This window comes from Populus nigra, chromosome 6 (genome assembly GCF_951802175.1).
Source record: "Populus nigra chromosome 6, ddPopNigr1.1, whole genome shotgun sequence".
NCBI lineage: Eukaryota > Viridiplantae > Streptophyta > Magnoliopsida > Malpighiales > Salicaceae > Populus > Populus nigra.
The window spans coordinates 15,816,425-15,837,471 of record NC_084857.1 but is presented as its reverse complement, the minus strand read 5'-3'; the positions used below and the strand labels follow the sequence as shown (position 1 = coordinate 15,837,471).

General features: G+C 30.1%; 1 protein-coding gene across 1 annotated transcript; it reads left to right on the top strand.

Moving 5' to 3' along the window:
* The first annotated feature begins 9,745 nt into the window (after positions 1-9,745).
* Positions 9,746-11,767, top strand: LOC133697724 (transcription factor MYB1R1-like). Its single transcript, XM_062120474.1, has 3 exons — positions 9,746-10,393; positions 10,570-10,778; positions 10,988-11,767. The coding sequence occupies exons 1-3, from the start codon at positions 10,114-10,116 to the stop codon at positions 11,432-11,434; spliced, it is 936 nt and encodes a 311-aa protein (XP_061976458.1). The 5' UTR covers positions 9,746-10,113; the 3' UTR covers positions 11,435-11,767.
* The last annotated feature ends 9,280 nt before the right edge of the window (positions 11,768-21,047 follow it).

Here is a 21,047-nt window from a genome sequence, read left to right as displayed (position 1 = left end):
TTCTGGATCTACTAGTCTGATTAAATCAGCAGCTAGCACGCACACAGAATGAAGAACTTCGTTGAAATTTCTGGAAATAGTTTCACCTGAATGTTGAAATCTCTCATGAACTTCCCTGTTCGAAGCGCCTAGAGCTAAAGTGTAGAGAAACATCCCTACCTTTTCAATAACACTCATCCATCTAAACGGTTTCAACCGTACATCGTTTCCAACTCAAAAGAAAAACTCTTCAATGTGTCTGCATCCATCAGAAACATGTTCACACAACGCACCCAATGCCCATTTGAAATTTCAATCAACCATCGCATTCCAATGTTGTATGAAACCATGCATGGTTCTTTATAAATATACGTATTGTGATATAAAGCCAGTGCTCTAGGAGTTCATATTGCTAATTTAGTGCGATCACACTCTCTATACCAAAATAAATCGCCAACGTCATCATCATCCTGTTGATTTTGGTCATCGTCCTCCACCACATTGTTATTTTTCCTATAACCAGCACCGAAACTACCTCCAAAACCACGTCCAGAACTTGTACCAGCAAACCCATCAGACACATACCGAACCATATTATTCATAACATTTTCATACTGGTCATAAAAAAGCGCATTAAACCAATCCGTATCCATATCTACAAACACAACTTAATATCAATTTTGAACCTGCAGAGTACCGGTAAAAGTACATGTTCATGGAAGAATATGTTTTGAATATTTTTAACATTAATGGCAACCTTAACTTAACCCAAAACATTTACGTTGGAGCAATCTCTAATTATCAAACATATTTTACTTATAAGTAACTCATTCAATATTTTAAACACAACAATAATTTTAATTTTCAACCTGCAAAGTAACGGTAAAAAGACATCGTTCATTGCAGAATTTGTTTAGAATATTTTTAATGTTAATGACAACTTTAACTTAACCCAAAACATTTACATTGGAGCAATCCCTAATTATCAAACATATTTTACTTATAAGTAACTCATTCAATATTTTACAACACAAAAATAATTTCAATTCTTAAAACAAAGCAATACACGTGGGAATGCTTGAAATATTTGTTAGCAGCCAATGAAACTGTTTTGAAATGAGAATGCAGCTTATAAATAGAAACATACATAAATGAACTTGCTTTATTTACTAGACATCAGCCCTATCAGATTTAACCTTATAATTTATTTACAAAACATAAGGATCAAGCTTTATTGACTAAACAACAACCCTCAAATCAACAACTAACCTTCTAAATTCAATGTACTTTACATGGCAGTGTCAAACTAGCAACAAAACCTTCTCTAAACAAAGAAATATAAGTGGGAATGCTTGAAATATTTGTTGGCAGCCAATGAAAATGTTTTGAAATAAGAATGCAGCTTAAATAGAAACACACACAACACAAACCACTAATCTTTACTGCCATTCAACTCAGCAACCCCAACTTGTACTATGACCAACCATTCAACTCAGGAAACCCCATTCAAACCATTATCAGCCATTCAAGTCAGCAACAATCATTCACAGTAGTATCAGTCATTCAAGTCAGCAACAATCATTCACAGCAGTAACTAACATTTTATGAATTAGCAGCCATTCAACTCAAAAACAACCATCAAATCCGAGAAATTACAATATCCAATTCAAGGTTGAAACAACAAACTCAACACAAAGTTTTTCAGCCATTCAAACAAGTCTATAGAAGTCAACACGAAACCTAAAATTACAGCTTGTAACAGGTACAATAACAGTTGTTATAGACATCTCAAACATAACCCATTATCCTACAGCTACAATTACAAAGGAATTGCTCAACATATCATACGTTACAAATTAGAAATCTGGAAAAAACAGCAACGACATAACCATTTGCATCAACCATTTTGCAACAACACAACCGCAACAACACCTCATGCAATGCACCTCACTATAAGAATTGGTATTGTAATCTTTTAATTGCGAAAAACACATAACCATACAATATGTTAACGACTCATTGAAATAAAAACCAAACATGATAAGTGTGTTATACATTCAAACAACACTTCAAACATGAAATGCATGCAATACTTACCAAAACATATAACACACAATAAAATTTACTTGCTACTAGATATAATATACATAACTTAAGTGTTCCCTATATCAAATGTACACTTACATCAAGGTCTATAGTTTGCCCTTCGATCGAACACTAATTTTAGCCACTGAAATTTTCGGTCCATATCACCAATTGCTGCCCACATTTCCCTCCTACTTCTAACCATAAAAAACTCAGTTGCAAAACAATACAGCTCACTACCAAAAACCACTTCCTTAATGGAGTGAAACTCATTAATGACCTCTTCTATGCTACATCCTTTTTTTATCCAAACCATTTGATGTGCATTCACTCTTGGTAGATACATTATGAACCAACTTATCTAAACGCGAAAACAATTGCGATCCCCTTCCAGCACCCTTTTTTTTCTTTTTTTTTTATGAACTTTGTTGCACACCTTTTCTCTTCCCACTACTACCAGTGGGATTACTTGTGCTGTTGGCAAAAGTGACACCAGCAACCATATTATTGACATCGTTAATAAAATTTGGTAGACTATTCTTCTCAAAAATCTCCACTACCTTCCTCTAGATAAGGGTCCTCATTTACTACGTTAGTTCGCCTTTCATTGACACCATCTTCATCAGAATTTAGACCCTGTGATGGAGCCCAAGCATACTAACCGGTAGCAACAATGTTCGTAAACATGATATCATATTTACAACACAATGTGGGATCGATGCCAGCATGCCTAAACTTTCTTGCTCTGCGTATCTCCTATAACAAGGGACAATCAAGATAAAAATGCATACAAAATAGTGTAACAACACTCAATTAAACAGTTTATTACAGCTTTACACATACTGAAAAAAAACAGACCTTGATTTTAACTATCCACCACTCATTAGGTGCCGAAACTGTTCCAAGTTCAACAATCCAACCTACTCCTGTTTCAGAAATCAACCTTTTCCATATTCTTCAATCTTTTTTAATTTCGTCCCGCTTATTCTTTAATTGTGCTTTCGTTAATGCATGACCAGTTTGATCCTTAAAGCAATTCATAATATATTTCCAACCAGCTTTGTCGAAATGTGTGTTGAGTCGCATACCTTGTTCAATTGCTTTAATACATATGTCACAAAAAGCGTGCAACATCTCTCTAGTCCAAGAAGCCTTATCTTGTGATTGAGAATCGTCCATGTTCTCAGTTAAAATATAATTAACAGGTTAATTTTCTAGAGGCAATGTAAAGGACATGGAATGCACAATATATCTTAATTAAATCGCCAACTTAAATAAAACATGCAATTTAAGAACATAGACTTAACATAATCAGCTTACCACTTTAATTGCTATCTATATTTACATTTCTGTTTCTACAAGCCAATGTTTTCATTTCCTAAGCAGAATCTGTCAATTATGTAATATAACATTAGCTGCTGAGATGTCTTAGATATAATTTTCTCATGTGTTTAATTACATAATCAAACGTGATATAGAGCAGATAAATGTCTTCAGTGCCATTTTTGGCAGCTTAATATTCACACAGGTTTTATGTTTATACCCGTTAAACCAAGATAATAAATCTAACAATTACACACATGTAAAGTCTAAAAACACACAATAACTGACATTGATGCTAATTGTTGAACCAAAACAGAGATAAAAAATCTAACAATTACATAAATGTAAATTCAAAAAACACACAGCAACTAACATTGATGCTACATGTTCAATCGAAACAGACATAATAAAATATAACAATTACACACATGTAAATTCTCAAAAAACACACAACAACTAAAAATAAAAGATTATTTGTACTTGTGCAACTGAAACAAAGCAACTGACCTTGAAGTTACTTGTGCAGCCGAAACAAAGATTGGTAAGATTGCTTGTGCTTGAGCTTTCCAGGAGACTGATTTTGATGCCCTCTTTGGTTTTGGCAAACAAAATAGTGTTAAGAGGAAATTATAGTTAGAGAAAGCCGTTTTGTATGTTTGTGGCAGCAGATAAGGCATGATATATGCAGTTTTTTAGGTACAATGACAAGATAATTACCTTAGTGAGTGCGTGTCTTCTTCAACCGTGGAAGGAGTTCATAAAGGCAGCAGATCGGTGGCATATGGGCTTGATCTACACTCGGCTATAAACACTGGTGCTTGAGTTCAGTTTGTGTGAGAGCATGAAGAACAATGTAGGGAGCAGGGAATCGGCTAGTTAAGGTGAGTGTGTGAGGTTAGGGTGAGTTTGGCATTACAGAGGCAAGCACAGTAGAGAGAGCACAGGAAGCTTGCAGAGAGGAAAAGCAGCAGGGAGGAAATGGTTTGAGGTCTGTTTGAGGTTGAGATAGGGAAGCTGCGGGGAGGAGGACAAAACGACGAGACGAGGGAAGCTGTAGAGGAGGAGATACGATTGCAGCTTTGCTTTGGAGGCAAATGTGGAGGAGAAAAGACGACAGTGAAGGAGGAGACACTAGTGGAGGAGGACAGATAGGGCTAATTAATGTTTTTGGGTAAAGGAAGTTATTGTTTGCAGCGTTTTCTGAACAACAGCCACGACAAAAGCAAGGCAAAGTTGCTTTTGCTACTCCTGCGTTTGGAACACAATTTTGTGTGGGCCCAGGCGGTTAAAAATATGGTCAGCTGTTAACCAAACAACTTGCAAAATGAAAACGCAGGAAATGTAGACGCTACCACGTAACCAAACGGGGTCTTAATCTCCAATAGAGTTAGCAAAAATGTAAAGCCAAAGCTTCATCGGGACAGGACGAGAGTCAAAATGTGTTAGCTTTTCTGTAAACATGCATTATTCAAACCCCTCACTGTCTTATTTGCAGCAGCTTGACACTACAGACAAAACAAGATGGGCATCACATTAATTCTCTCTCTCCACTCATCTTTAGATAGCACTGGCGTAGGTGATGTTAGCATGCGCAGCTAGAGAGTTTTTGAAATTTATATTTTTTATTTAATTATATAATAATAAAAATAAATATTTGTAGGAAAGATAATGGATAAAATTATGGAGGAAAATAATTTTTTATCAAAATTCTTTTTTTTCTTCAATTCATGTAATTAATTTTTGTTTTGACAACAAATCAACATAGTTCATTGAATAAAAGATTCACAGTGATAAGAAAATATTTGCAAAAACTATAATAATTTAAAATAAAAAGGGAAAAAACATATATTTTTAATCCAAAATCTATTTTTCTAATTTATACATCTTCCTTTTATCTCGATAAAAAAATATGTCCTTTTTGTATGAGTGGTGTTATTTCTTAAATAACAAGAAAGCAAATTTCACTAAAAAAAATAAAAAAAATCATGAATAAATCATTTTTACACACCAATATAAAAAAAAATATAAGAATAACATATTTTATTTTGAAAAAATTATATAAAAATCAACAATAAAGTAAAAAAATATTTTATTCTCATTCAATGCTAAAGAGCAAATTATTTTATGTATTTGGCTAATGCATAATTATTTATAAAGAAATCGATAACATTATCATAGAAAATGCTCAATCTTCTTAAAAAAATTAACATTAGAGAATCACTTAAATATTATTTTAATAAATTGATTGAAAGAGATTCATTGTCCAAAAAGTTTTAAAAATATAAGGGCATCTATGAAAAAGGTCATGCTCCATTGGGTCTAAAAGGCTAGGTCCATGTATCTGGATTTTTTTCAATGATGCAATGACACACATCCATTTTCATTTTGGGGTTTGACTTTTTCATGCTTTGGCTTTAAAAGAATTTTAAGATGATATTTTTTTAATATTGAGATGATGATATATTTGATTTACCCAGGCTTTTTAACTTGGCCTGTAAAACTCATTATCTAAATCATTCAACTCTACAAGATTTAACAAAAAAAATTTAAAATATTTTTATTTAATGATATGATAATAAAAATAAACTATTGTAAAATTAAACACCTACTAAATGTTGAGACTTTTTGTTTGAAATTGATTTAACCTCATAAAAAAACAAACTAAAACAAATTATGATGAGCATATAAAATCAATTACATATTGAAGTATAAAAAAAACCAATAAAAACATAATATTAAATGATAAAATTAAACATACTAAGGCCTTTAAGAAAACCTAGTGGGTGGGTTTACTAGCCCAAGTCATGCTTGGTTTTTTTTTGTTATATTTTTTCCTCATTAGCAGACGATGCATTATCAACTTTATATTTTTAGATGAGCGACAAATCGCCTGCTGAAAATTTGGGTAGGGGGGCATTTGCCCTAATAATTTATTTTTCAACTTATTTTCACTTAAAAAAACATTAAAATCTATATAAATCATCCAGTAACCCCTAAATCACTCCAAAAAAAAAACAACAACTGAATTTTAAAAATCAAAACTGAATTCGTTCTGTTTTTCCTTGCCATGTTTAGAGAGAAAACCACATTCAATAAACTCCTTTCGAGAAGTGAAACCCGTGTATATAAATATCCTTTTTTTATTGGTCGAATTGTGGCTAACAATCGATCTTATTATTTCCGAACAAGTTTCTTTATTCTATCTCAAACTCATGAATTAAAAAATGAAAAAAAAAACAAACTTTTGAGCAATAATAAAAAATTTAAAACTTAGAGGCTCGACATGTATTTTGTTCGTGTTGTAGATCGAGCTCCTTTCAGTTTTAATGTAGTCTTTCTACACCAATTTAGAACCTTACTTCATAGAATTAGGGCAAAAGAAGATCAAATAAAAAAGATAAAAAATCCAAGGATAAAATTAAAAAAAAAACAAAGGGACGAAAATGTAAAAAATAGGGGAATTGCTTCACTGTTAACAAGTAATCGGAGAAAAACTCCAATTTTTTTAATGCATCGTACGAACATGATATGACTTATAATGTTAGACAAATACAGACTACTAATCTGAATCTCAATGTTTAAGGATTTAAATTAATGGACGGTTAAATCTTTTAAAATTCCAGAGGTACCCTTTTTTCTCATAATAAAATCCAAATTGGAACATAGTGGGTAAATACTCTTACCGCGGAGAAGGACCAGGGACGGAACTTCAGCCGCCAGAATTTGTTTGGTGCGTATCGAAGTGGCCGAACAACGTACGCGTCGACTCAGAGAGCATGTGACAAAAGACACGCGAAACAAAAGGTGCAACGATTGGTTCGCATAGAAAATTGAAAAGAACTGACGTTTTGAAAGCAGCAAAAGCAAGTACGGAACACGTGCTCCGAGTAAATTAATAACCAGTATGTATCCCGTCTAATCATATTTTAAATTTATTTTTTAAAAATTATTAATTTACCTGCTATAAATTTTAGAATTATTAAAAAATAATCAATTTATTTTTTATTTTAAATTTTAAAGTATTAAAAAGTTAGTTAAGATACATGTAAATTGATCCGGATACCTAACCAGTTTATTTTTCATTTTAAAAGAGTTTTTATAAAAAAATTTTCAGATCAAAACAGTTGATGTCAAAAATAATTTTTTAAAAATAAAAAAAATATTATTTTAATGTATTTCGAAACAAAAAAATACTTTGAAAAACAATCATTACTATACTTTCAAATACCCTTCAAATATCTCGCTGATTTATTAAATAGCCTAATTTTCCTATATATATATATATATATATGTATTCCTTGTACGTGTTTGATGTGTTAAATGAAATAAATTATTTAAATACTAATAATAAAATTAAATTTTAAAATAATAGAAAATAGATTTTCTTAACCATTATGGGATTACTATACACAGTTTTACTCGTGAGTTAAGGATTGTTAGAGTAAGAAATGGAAAAAAAAAAAACCAATCGAACTATAAAAAGAAAAAAAAAAAAAAATGAAGATTGAAAGCAAAAGGCATATCCACGACCACATGCCACCAACAAAGGTTGAGGTAAAGAGAAGGCAATGAATGGGTGGGCGTTGAAGTGAGAAGATGGGGTTCATAGATGATGAGGTGGGGTCCATGTTCTCTAATCTTCCATAAGCTCTCTCACCATCGTATGCTTATCTTTTTGGGGGAATCCACGTATAGTTTTATTTTTTTAAAAAAATATATATTAAAAAATAGTTTTTTTTAAATTATCACATAGTATATTAAAATAATTAAAAAACATAAAAAAAATTAATTTAAAATTAAAAAAAAAATCAAAAGTTTTTTAAAATATAATTTAACCACGATGACAACCTTAAACAAGAAAAATCTTTCTCAGCGAATATGCCAAGTTGACGGTAGAGAAGCACTTTGCTCCTCCACCGTCCCTTTTTTTAAGTACTGTTTCCGATTTAAGTAAAAAATCACCTCATAAATTTCCATTAAGGCGCAGGCATTACCCAATCATTATTATACCTCTCAACATCAAAACAACCATTAACTAATAGTTTATTACACATTGGACCAAATAATTACTAGAAGCATCTTTGAATTTGCGGTCCAAATTACTTTTAATTTATAAATATTTTAAAATAATATTTTTTTTAAAAATTTTTTTAACGTCAAAACAATATAAAACATTAAAAAATACTGAAAGATAGTTTAACCGGTCAAACCTTGAGTTTACTCTTTAATAATTAGGAGTTCGAGTTCCCTCCGAGTCATTAGAGATTTACATAGTTGTTAATTTTAAGGCATGAACAAGTTGGTTTGGACATTTATATAAATTAAAAAAAATATAAAATACTAAGATAATAATAATTTAAAGTAAAAAATTATAATTTCATCACAAAAATAAACACAACCTAAACCATGAAATGATGTTCAATAGCTATTGGACGAACATAAAAAAAAAAAAGTCTCACATGATTTTTAAATCCTGACCAAAACAACAAACCAATGACTGGAACCAGATTGATGGAAACATTAGAATAAATCCACTTGTAAAGCTAAATCCATTGGACGGTCGCAAGATTTTTAAGGTGGGATATTACTAGGTGTTTGGTCTTGTTTATATCGGAGCAACATATAGATGTAATGCCACGGCTACATGCCCTCGGACGCGTTTTGCTGTAATGTCGATGTATGATCTTTTGATCGGCAGTAAATGATGATATTTCATAATATACGTATTAATTAAAATTAAATATTTGAATGCTCTTAAAGATATTGAATAATTTTTTTTATTTACTCAACCGGGAGAATTGAATGGCAATGCTGATAGCTGGTTTCATTAATGCAGTGGTGAAATATCTAAAATATTTTGAATTTTTTATTATTTTGAATTAATTTTATTTTGGATGTTTTTGAATATAGACTAATATCAAAAATTAAATTTAAAAATTAAAATAATATTATTTTAAATAAAAAAACTTTAAAATACAAATTCTAAATACTGTATACGTCATGATAACGTAAATTTAGAGGTTGCTTTGTTGATACAGGCATCGTTTGGGAACGCAGCTGCGGCTGTGTTCTCAAAAATTTTGAATTTTTTTTTTGTTAAAATTTAATATGGTTTGTATGTTTTGGATCGTTTTGATGTGTTGATGTTAAAAATAATTTTTAAAAAATAAAAAAAATCGTTGGCATGCATTTTAGCACGAAAAGTTATTTGAAAAGCACCCACAACCACACTGCCAAACACGCTCATTATAGTCAACAACGTCAATAAATTTATTGACCTAAATCATATTGACTGGTCTAGGAGACGCGTGCTTCCTGCTAATCACCGATCATATATAAGTGTCAGAAACATCATCTAAGCAAGATTCATCATGATTATTCTCTGATCTAAATTTTTTTTGCCATTTGATAGAAGCACAACACTCGACCATCAACACCTACGGAAGCAGAGCACCATAGCTTTTCTTTTCTTTTTGTGAATAAAAAAAGTCCACGCTTTGCAAGGACAGATTTCTTAAATACAGAAGAACCCCGCGATTCCTTGCTCTGGAAACAACAACCACTCCCTCACCCTCCTGCTGCCTTCCCTCAAATTTTCCATTACAGGCCGTTTTTCATTTCCTCTCTCATCTCTCTTTTTTCTCCCCTGCCTCTTGCATGGACTAATAATAGAACTAGTATTGTTACTATAATATTTCTGCCTCTGATTAGAAGAAGAAGTCAAACATGATGTCTCGCAGTTGCTCACAGTGCGGAAACAACGGCCACAACTCGCGTACATGCGGGGAGAGTCCGTGTTGTGGAGATCAGAACGTTACTCCTACTGGTATCATGCTGTTTGGTGTGAGAGTCGCTGAAGGAGCTGCTTCTTTTAGAAAGAGTGCCAGCATGATCAATCTCTCCCAGTATGAACAGCCTCATGAGGAACCCAACGCCGATGGCGCCGCCGGTTATGAATCCGACGACGTTGTTCACGCCTCTGGCAGAAGCCGCGAGCGCAAAAGAGGTGTGCGTGCATATATACTTATTAATCATCCTGCTAGATGTCATCCTGGATTGATCTTCATGCATATATAATTATATAAAGAAAAAAACATCTTTAATTTTAAGATTTTTGGTTCTGGAATTTGATTAGAAAAAAAATATCTGTGATAACTGGGTTTGATGTGTGTTGATTAATAGGGGTTCCATGGACTGAGGAAGAGCACAAGCTTTTCTTGTTGGGGTTGCAGAAAGTAGGGAAAGGGGATTGGAGAGGAATTTCAAGAAACTTTGTCAAGACTCGCACCCCTACGCAGGTGGCTAGTCATGCTCAAAAGTACTTTCTCCGCAGAAATAACCAGAATCGCCGACGACGAAGATCTAGTCTCTTTGATATAACCACTGATACAGTAAGCAAAATCTAAAATCCAATTAAATTAAATCACAAGCTAGAATTTCCAATTTTAATTTATAGCTGGTTCTTTTTTTGTTAACTTTGTACAAAAATCTTCTTCAAATCTATAGCCTTCTATTTATTTATTTATTATTAGAATGGACTTTTTCTGCAACAATTTAAAAGAGAATAAAAAGACTTTGCTTTTATAATTTGGAATTGCAGTTCATGAACAGTGGCGTTTCATCTATGGAAGAAGATCAAGTCCATCAAGAAACTCCAGCTCTAGCATTGCCACAGCTACAGCCACAGCCACAGCCACGTTTGAACAATAACAGGCCTCAAGGCCTTCCCATGTCAACTTTTCCTGTGATGAGTCCTGTAACATCACCTCTCAGTGGTGACAACCCAATGGAGAAGCTGACATTAGGACTGACAAACGTGGATAAAATGTCATCCAAGCTCATTCGTCCAACACCAATTATTCCAATCCCTCCATCTTCAAAATTGGCTGATATTAACTTGAACCAGAAAGGCCCTAAAGATCAATTAACAGCTCTATCACTCAAGCTATCTACTCCATCGTCCGAGGAGCAGTCAACTCCTGCATCGACACATTCGTCAGTATTTCAGGCCATTTCGAGTAGTGATAGCATCATCAGTGTTGCTTGAAGAATATGTATATACATTTGCCTAATCTATATGATATTATATTAATGGGGGTACCTGTAAAGGTTGGAAAATATTGGATTGATTAGAAGAGAGAAGTTAATTAGGGTTATATTGGACTGCTACTACTAGGTGATTCTTGTTTGTACATGTTAGAGAGAGATTTGAAGAAAAAAGATGGGTTGTCATTTTCAAGTTGTGGGGAGATTTGTGGACTCTTGTTTATTTTGTATGCTTCCTTTTGTGGTGAAATGATAGGGCACCCAGTACTCTATGCCAGCTCTTGAGTTGTCTGTCTTGGAAAAAATATATGTGAAGATGAATATTCCATGGCCATTTTATCTTTGATGCTTTGATGTTGAGCCTCTCTGCTGATACGATGTTTTACAGCAACACCAATTCCCTCTAATGGCAGCAATTAGAATATATAGCTAGCCAGAGCTGCTAACCATGTTATAGACACAATTCTGTGGCCATCGTTCATTCAGCAGCCCTCTCCTACCGTGGGGTCTTTTACTCGTGCACGCACAACAATGCATCAACGACCACCTAAATACAAAAAGTATATACTAGGATTGTTTGTTAGCTTAAAAAATATATATATTTTTTTTAAAATAAATTTTAAAAAAGTAAATTTAAAGAAAGCAAATTATTTTTTTGATATTTGGTAGTGTAATGAAAAATAAATTAAAAAAATACTTTCTAGTATTTGTTTATGTTATGGAAAATGAGTTAAAGAATAACTTATTAATGTTTTAATTTTTTCAAGTTTATTAAAATAATAAGTAACAAATTTTACAAATTAGAAAGTTGAATGAGAATGAAATTAAAAAAAATATAATTTCATCAATTATCTCAAATAAAATAAATAATAATCAAAATAATAGAGATCAAATCTAACAAATAAAAAAAATTAAAAGATGAAGAAATTAAAATAATAATAATTATCATTTTATAAATTATTTCAAATAAAATAAGTAACAATCAAAAGAATGAGGATCAAATTTGATAGATAAAAAATTTCAATTAAAAAATAATAAGGGAAAAACAAATAACAATTATAAAAATAAGGACCAAAGTTAATATAGAAATCAAATTCTAAGGGATGAAATTGAAAAAAAAAATATTCAAAACAAAATATATATATAGCAATCAAAAGTTTGAGGACCAAATTTGATATAATCAGCAAATAATATGACATTTCTAAATTTTTCATAATTTTCGGAAACTGTTTTCCGCTTAAAATAAAAGGAAAACACTTTCCTGAAAACCAATCTAAATTTTCCTTTGACTGGAAAATATTTTTCGTTGACTAACTTTCCTAATGGTAAACAAATATAGAAAAGTTTGGAAAGTGGTTTCTAGGAAACTACTTTCCGCCAAATAAACAAGGCCTTTCCTGAAATAGTTTGTTTTTTGCCCTTAAACTAGAATCATAAAAGAGAGGATCTTTGGTGTCCTTGACATACATGAAGTTGCTTGGGTTCTTACCGATCCCAAGACTAGTGACAATGTTAAAGCATGGACGCATGAGAACAAAGTTTGTAGACCCTTCATTTTAAACACTCTCTCCAATTAGTTATTTGATATATATTGCAGGTACAAGGAAGAAAATGAGATATTGAATAATATAGCGATAAAGCATACTGCCGAAGATGTGGGGAAACAAAAATTTATTATTGGAAATTTTTAACAAATAACCTTGTGTTGAGGAAATATCCTTAAGAACATTGTCTATATACACATCGGGTTTTGTTTTCTGTTTTTTTTTTGTTTATGTTCTTCACCATATTTTATTCAATAATATTAAGGATATTTTAAACATGGGCGGAAACACTACTGCCGACAACACTGCTACCAAAAACATTGCTGCTATTGAGATTTCTATTGTTGTCATGCCTAATATAATCTCTTCTGTTGTTCCTCCACTTGTGTCATTTTCTAAGCCTTTCCCTGATATTTTAAAAATTGAGGTTTTTGCCGGAGCACACTTTAAAAGGTGGGAAGAGAGGATCTTTAGTGTCTTTGATATGTTTGGAGTTGTTTGGGTTCTTATTGATCCTAAGACCAATGAAAATGCCGAAGCATGGACGCATGATAATAAGGTTTATAGACACTCCATTTTAAGCACTCTCTCTAATCATTTATTTGATGTATATTGCAACTATAAGCAAGCAGAGAAGATATGGAGCAATATGGTGACAGAGTATATCGTCGAAGATGTGGAAAACCAAAAATTTGTCATTGGAAAAGAGATGATATTTGGTGTCCTTAAAATGCATGGAGTTGCTTGGGTTTTTACGAATCCTAAGACCAATGACAATACCAAAGTATGGATGCATGTGAACAAGGTTTGTAGACACTCCATTTAATCACTCTCTCCAATTAGTTATTTGATGTATATTGCAGCTACAAGGAAGCAAATAAGATATGGAGCAATATATTGACAAAATATATTGCCAAAGATGTGAAGAATACAAAATTTGTTATTGGAAAAGAGAGGATCTTTGGTGTCCCTGACATGTATGGAGTTGTTTAGGTTCTTACTGATCTCAAGATCAGTGACAATGCCAAAGTATGAATATATGTGAACATGGTTTGTAGACACTTCGTTTTAAACACTCTCTCCAATAAGTTATTTGATGTATATTGTAGCTACAAAGAAGCAAATGAGATATGAAGCAATATGATGATAAAATATACTGCCGAAGATATGAGAAAATAAAAATTTATCATTAGAAAATTTTACCAATAAGAAATGGTTGAACAAAGACATCAAAACTCAATAGTAATAAAAAAAAAATTCACAGAATAAGTCTGTAATGAAATGCGAGAGGAAACACAATATTAGAATCTAAAGTGCCTCTATTGGAATGTATTTAAAATGTATTTGGCACAATTCTAAAAAGAAAAGAATTTGGCAGAGGTCTCTATATGGTGGGGGTGATTAAGGTTATTTTTGTTTTGCACCTGCTTTTGCGTTTGTAGTGCAAAAAACACAGCAAGGTATTTGGTAATTGTAAAAACTGTGTTTTATATTGTAAAACCCACTAAAAAATTAAGTTTGAAACACATTTTTCGTGAAGCAGTTTTTACATGCTTTTTTAACTGGGTTTCGTAAAACACTGTTTATTTTTTCGTTTCAAAAGAACATTTGAAAAAATTTGATAATTTTTTATTTTTTTCTTTGCTTCAAATTAATATTTTTTTGGTGTTTTAGATCATTTTGATGTTCTGATATCAAAAATAATTTTTTTAAAATAAAAATATATTATTTTAATGTATTTCTAAGTAAAAAATACTTTGAAAAGCAACCGCAACCACACAACTACCAAACATTTTATATATGATTTTTGATGCATATAAACTTTAACTATAATTTTTACCAAATACGTATCTAAATCCAACTAACCTTAACTAACCACATTTTTTTAAAACTTAATTTTTTAAAATTACAACCACAAAAGTTATTTAAAAGACAAACACACTCTAATAAAAAAATAAAAATAAAAAATTACTTTGCGTGTGCACTGTATATCCTCAGGAGCTTTCATAATGAAGCCTGGACACAGAGAACTTTAAATATTGAGCCTTCTGCATGATGGAGGTTTTGTTATTTTCTTTCTTAGTTTTTTTGTCAACATCACACATCTGGACGAGCTTCGATGTTTCAACCGCCAACGCATTGCAATATTTGACTCGTGAATATTTTGATTAAAAGTTTACTCTTAAAGCATGGTGTTCAATATACATCACCCAATTAATCTTATTGAAGTGTTCATAACATAATTAATATACAAGCAACATTATTGGCTTTCTTTGATCTAAGCCATTGTTTTAATTAGTGCTAATTTTTTATTTAGTTTTTTAAAAGGTAGCTACCAGGTTAATGAAAAAAAAGGGGCAAAAACTGCGTACTATATATATATATATATATATATATATATATATATATAACCTTAGCTCAACACTTTGCATACTACCTTTATGAATTAGAAGTATAACAAGCTACAGATGTCTTAAATTATCATCTTTATTTATTATCATCATGACACTTTAAAAAATTATACGAAATATATTCAATCCACCCAACGGGCATGCATAAAGCTTAGAATGTATTAAATCTCAAGCTTTTTATTTGCTCTAGGGAATTTTTTAAACTTTCTAGATATTTTTTTTTTAAATTATGGTGGTGTAAATGTAAGATATGTGAGTCACACCCACAAAAAAAAAAAATCATTCTAAAAATGTTTTGTGTTTTCTTACTTGTTTTTTTTTTTAAATTAACCCTTCATATATATATATATATATATATATATATATATATTAATTTCATCATTCATAATAAATTGTTTTGGAAATTATGCTTTCTATTTTTAAAATTTTTTTCTGTCAGGTTATATATTAGTCTCATCCATTTATATTTGTTTTTCTTGATTTCAATCTTAAATACTAGATCTGTTAAAAGAAAAGATTTATAATTTTTTTTAATTTGTTTTCAATAAATTTATCTCAATCTTATAACTCAGTCACAAGTTTAACACTAGGTCAACCTAAGTTGGTTTGAGTTATTTTGTATGGGCCTCTTTTCTAATTGATTTTTTTTCCTGATTTTATTCTTCAACACTAGGTTAGCTGAGAATTGGACTTCATATATATTTTTTTATTTTGCTTTCTCTAAAATTATCTCGATCTCACAGGTTGACTTTATTTTTAATTGATTTTTTTCAATTGAGCTTCATAATTATTTTGATGTGCTTTCCATAAAATTATCTTGATCTTATAATTCAAGTTGTAAGTTTGACATGTTAACCCTGTTGATTTTATTCATTTTTTTAGGTCACTTTTTAATTGAATATATATATATATATATATATATATATATTTAATTTCACCCTTGAACAATTCAATATTTATTTTTTAAAAAGTTAAACTTCATAATTATTTTTCAATTTACTTCTTGAAGTTATTCTTATCTTATGAAATTTTTTCAATTCACCATTCATCAGCAAATAATATTCCTTTTAATTAGGAGAACTATTCGTCGTTCTTGGCCAGCAAATAATATTCCTTTAATTAGGAGAACTCTTCGTCGTTCTTGAAAGGAAATGAAACTCGTGGCAAAACCGTAACCTAACATCTAGAATAGTATAAGAACACACACCCCTCTCTTATTGAATCATTCAGACAAGTTTCACTTGACGTTCATAATTTAAAGAAGAGTTTATTTCATAAGTAAGCTAGGTTATCATGTCCTGAGTCAGGTTATAGATTTAATAAATAAATTCAGGTTATTTTAATATGTTGTAATTTTAATATTTTTTAAAAAATATAACTTAATATATTACTATATTAATATTTTAAAAAAACATCATCTATCATGCATCATATTTTGAGTTCTTGAATAAATTTATTTTTGTTAGAAAAAACATTACCAACACCTGAATAATTTTTTTCATTAAAAATAATTCAACTGACTTGCTTTGCAGTGTAGAGTTAAATACTATATAGTAATTAACATCAAAATATAGAATCATTAGGTGAGGTCATATAAAGAAATCAATTTTTAATTCTAAACAAAATATATAGTTTTCTCGTTAGAATTGTTTTGGTCTTTCAAGAATGGTTGAATTTGAATAGTTAATACTATTTTATTGGTTATTCTCTCGCAACGGGTTGTATAAAAAATATTTGAATGTAAAAAACTAATATTTAGATTGTCAATTTTTTTTAGTATTGTTACGAAATTTAGTATAACGGTTCAAACTTGAAAAATTCTAATTCGACTATTTGTATAATTTGAATTTTAAATTAAATTATATGAAGTTGCCATGACTTTGTTTATTAGATAGGTCCAAAGAAACAAGTCAACCCAATATTAAATGATAAAATTAAATAAAAACTTTATTTTAAAGAATAAAATTGAAAAGAAAAAAACTAAAAGATAACAAAAAAAGAGTTCAAAAACCAAAATGAATTAAAAGCCTCGTATTAAAGGATGAAATTGAAAAAAAAATAAAAAATAAAAAAAGTATTTTTTTATTATATGATAAAAAATATAGAAATTAATTTATCATCAATCTAATACTGAAAGATAAAATTAAATAAAATTCACATATTAAAGGATAGAGTTGAAAAAAAAATAAAATAAAAACTAAAAAAATAAAAATTCCACATGGATAATATTAGAAAACAAAACCCAATATATATAAATAAATGGCTAAAAAAACCAAATGGCCGAATAAAAAAGCTACAGGCTTGTTAAAAAAAAATCCCCAGCTCATGGGCCTAATGAAATTTAAATAATTTTGCCCTCAATATGGATTGAACTCGCGATATTTCAAAATCCAAAAATTACTTTCGCATCAATTGCTTGGGTATACTACAGGTTTCAATGAATGGCACAAATTCGGTTGCAATAAAAGTTTATATTTGTGAGGGCCTTTTTTATTTTCTTTATTTTTTTTATTTCTTAAAATTTTTATTTTATTTTATTGAATCTTTTGAATTTTTAGTGCTTGAAATAATGATTATATATATATATATATATGATAGTATAATAATAATAATAATAATAATAATAATAATAATAATAATAATAATAATTTAAGGAAGCAGCGCTGGTTGGGTTGTCAGCCAGCCCAAACGAGATTGGCTAAAACAACATTCCGGTACATCTTAAAAATATCTTTATTTTTAAAAATGCACCACCCAATATGTAAACTCCCACATAAAAGTAAGATCGAAGGTAGTGAGATCCTGATGAGTAAAGGAAGCTTGAGATTAAAAGAAATACATAAATGACAAAAATAATAATTAATATGATGTGAAATGGAGAGGATGATCTTTATGAATAAATATAAATGTATTATTGAAGTTGAAATAAAGATTATGAATTTTAATTTGAAAATTTGTAATGTTGGCAAAAACCAATAATAGGTTTTGATGGATAGAAGAATAAAAAAGAGAGAGAAAATGATTTTAAAAAATTGTTATGATAATAAATAATAAAAGATAAGAAATGATAGTATAGCGAAAAGACAATAGTGAAAGTGCAAACATCAATTACATATCATTAGTGTTATTGAGAAACAATAATAAACTTGATAAGGAAATGAAAAGAGAAAAATATGAAATAAATATATTTTGATGAAAGAAAATTATTTTTAGTGTTTATAAGAATAATTTATGTGATTAATGTGAGAATCAAACAAGAAAAGTCAGATTGTTTGATGAAAAATCATAAATTAACCAGTTTTACATTAAAAAATAAAACTCTTAATCTAACAATCAGATTAAACTAAAATTTCTCATGAAACCTCCTAGCATATTATTTTACCCTGGGTAAAAGTTTTAGAATGATTGGAGATTAGGAAAGCCCTGCATTTTAAGTACAATAAATGGGTAAAATGCAAGAGACATATTTAGAAAAAGAAAATAAAACAAAATTACTTTTATAAAAAGGGTTGTCCAGCTGGATAAAGGAAAGAAAATGAGGAATGTAGTGGGACTACTTGGAATTTATGAAACATAAGGCTTAATATGCAAATAACAATAAATGGGACTTATAAATGCCCTACTCCTCTCTTGGCTGACAAGTTCTTTTTCAAAGGGGCTAGGGTTTTTTTGATGATTTCTTTCCACTTCTAGATGAGTTCACCCAGGAAAAAATGAATTAGAATGGTTAAAAAAGGGTTATCAAGTGATTAGAAGAGGATTTCAGTTGTTTAAAGAAAGTTTTTAAATTTAAAAGTTTGGATAAGAAGATTGAACGATAAAGGGAAAAGTGGAAGAAGCTTGAATTACTCTTTCATTTTCACTTGCTTAGTCATCCATTTAATGTAAGGAACTCATCCAAACATGAGTTATTAAATGTAAGGAAATCTGGTTGTTTGGGATAATGCTCTTGTGATGGAATGTTGCTTATAGACGTGAAGTTAGTTTGGGTAAAGTGTTGATTTCATGAATTTAGAAGAAAAAATTCTCCCCCTTTTTTATTTTATTTATTTTTATCTTTATTTCTTAAAATTTTTATTTTATTTAATCTTTGAAATTTTTAGTGTTTGAAATGGTGATTATTCTTACAAGTGAATATATATATATATATATATATATAACCCTGGTTGGGCGGGTAGCCAACCCAATATATACTGGTTAAAATAACATCCCTACTCAGCCAACCTTAGATTAGGTAAGCAAGCTCTCTCTCCTCCTTTTCTCTTTTCTCTTCCTTTTTTTTTCTTATCCTTTTTGTTATCCATATGTTTTTAGCTTACCTATGAGGCACACACCTCAAAAATATTTTTATTTCCAAGAATGCACCACCCAACACACAGATATGTAAACCCTCGCATAAAAGTAGGATTTAAGGTAGTGAGGTCCTGATAAGTAAGAAATGCTTGGGATTAAAAGAAATACATAAATGACAAAAATAATAATTAATGTGATGTGAAATGGAGAGGATGACCTCTATAAATAAATATAAAGGTATTTTTGAAGTTGAAATAAAGATTATGAATTTTAGTTTGAAAAACATGTATCGTTGAAAAAACCAATAACAGGTTTTGAAGGAAAGAAGAATAAGAAAAAAAATGAGAAAATGATCTCAAAAAATTGATATGGTAATAAATAATAACGATAAGAAATGATAGTATTGCGAAAAGATAATAGTGAAGGTGCAAGTATTAATTACATATCATTAGTGTTACCGAGAAAAAATAATAAACTCGATAAGGAAATAAAAAGAGAAAAATATGAAATAAATATATTTTGATGAAATAAAATTATTTTGAGGGTTTATAAGAATAATTTATGTGATTAATGTGAGGATCAATAAAGAACTTCAGATTGTTTTATGAAAAGTTATAAATTAACCAGTTTTATATTAAAAAGCATAACTTTCAATTTAACAATCAAATTAAACTAAAATTTCACATGAAACTTTGGATTAAAGTTTTAGACTGATTGGAGATTGGAAAAGCCCTTACATTTTAAGTACAACAAATGGGTAAAATACAAGAGACAAATATTTAGTGGAAAAAGGGGAATATAAAAAAATTACTTTTATGAAAAGGGTTGTCCAACTGAATAAAGGAAAGAAAATGAGGAATGTAGTGGGGAATACTTGGAATTTATGAAACATGAGGCATAATATTGAAATAACAATAAATAGGACTTATAAATGCCATACTCCTCTTTTGGTCGACGAGTTCTTCTTTAAAGGGGTTAGGGTTTCTTTGATGATTTCTTTCCACTTTTAAATGAGTTCACCTAGGAAAAATTGAAGTAGAATGGTTAAAAAAAATGTTATTAAGTGATTAGAAGAGGATTTGAGTGGTTTAAAAAGGGTTTTTAAATTTGAAAGTTTGGTGATACAACCATATTATTCGATAGTTTCACTCACATTTAACTAATGTTTTGTCTATATATATAATGCCTTGATATTCTTTGTTTTATGTTTTGAAGGCACTTTTGGATTAAAGATGCAAAAAGGAGTAAATCGAAGGTAATTGACAGATTTGACCTTCAGTCGATGTTTTGTGCAGAGCGTGAGCTCTAGAGGTCGAAATGAAATGATTCCAGTTGCATTAGAAAGCTAACATCTATACCTTAATGG

What these genes read in the sequence shown, in the direction of transcription:
- LOC133697724 (XM_062120474.1), top strand. Translation starts at nt 10,114, where the DNA reads ATGATGTCTCGCAGTTGCTCACAGTGCGGAAACAACGGCCACAACTCG. An exon ending in AAGCCGCGAGCGCAAAAGAG is followed by an intron (nt 10,394 to 10,569) that starts GTGTGCGTGCAT and finishes GTTGATTAATAG; the next exon opens with GGGTTCCATGGACTGAGGAA. An exon ending in TTGATATAACCACTGATACA is followed by an intron (nt 10,779 to 10,987) that starts GTAAGCAAAATC and finishes TTGGAATTGCAG; the next exon opens with TTCATGAACAGTGGCGTTTC.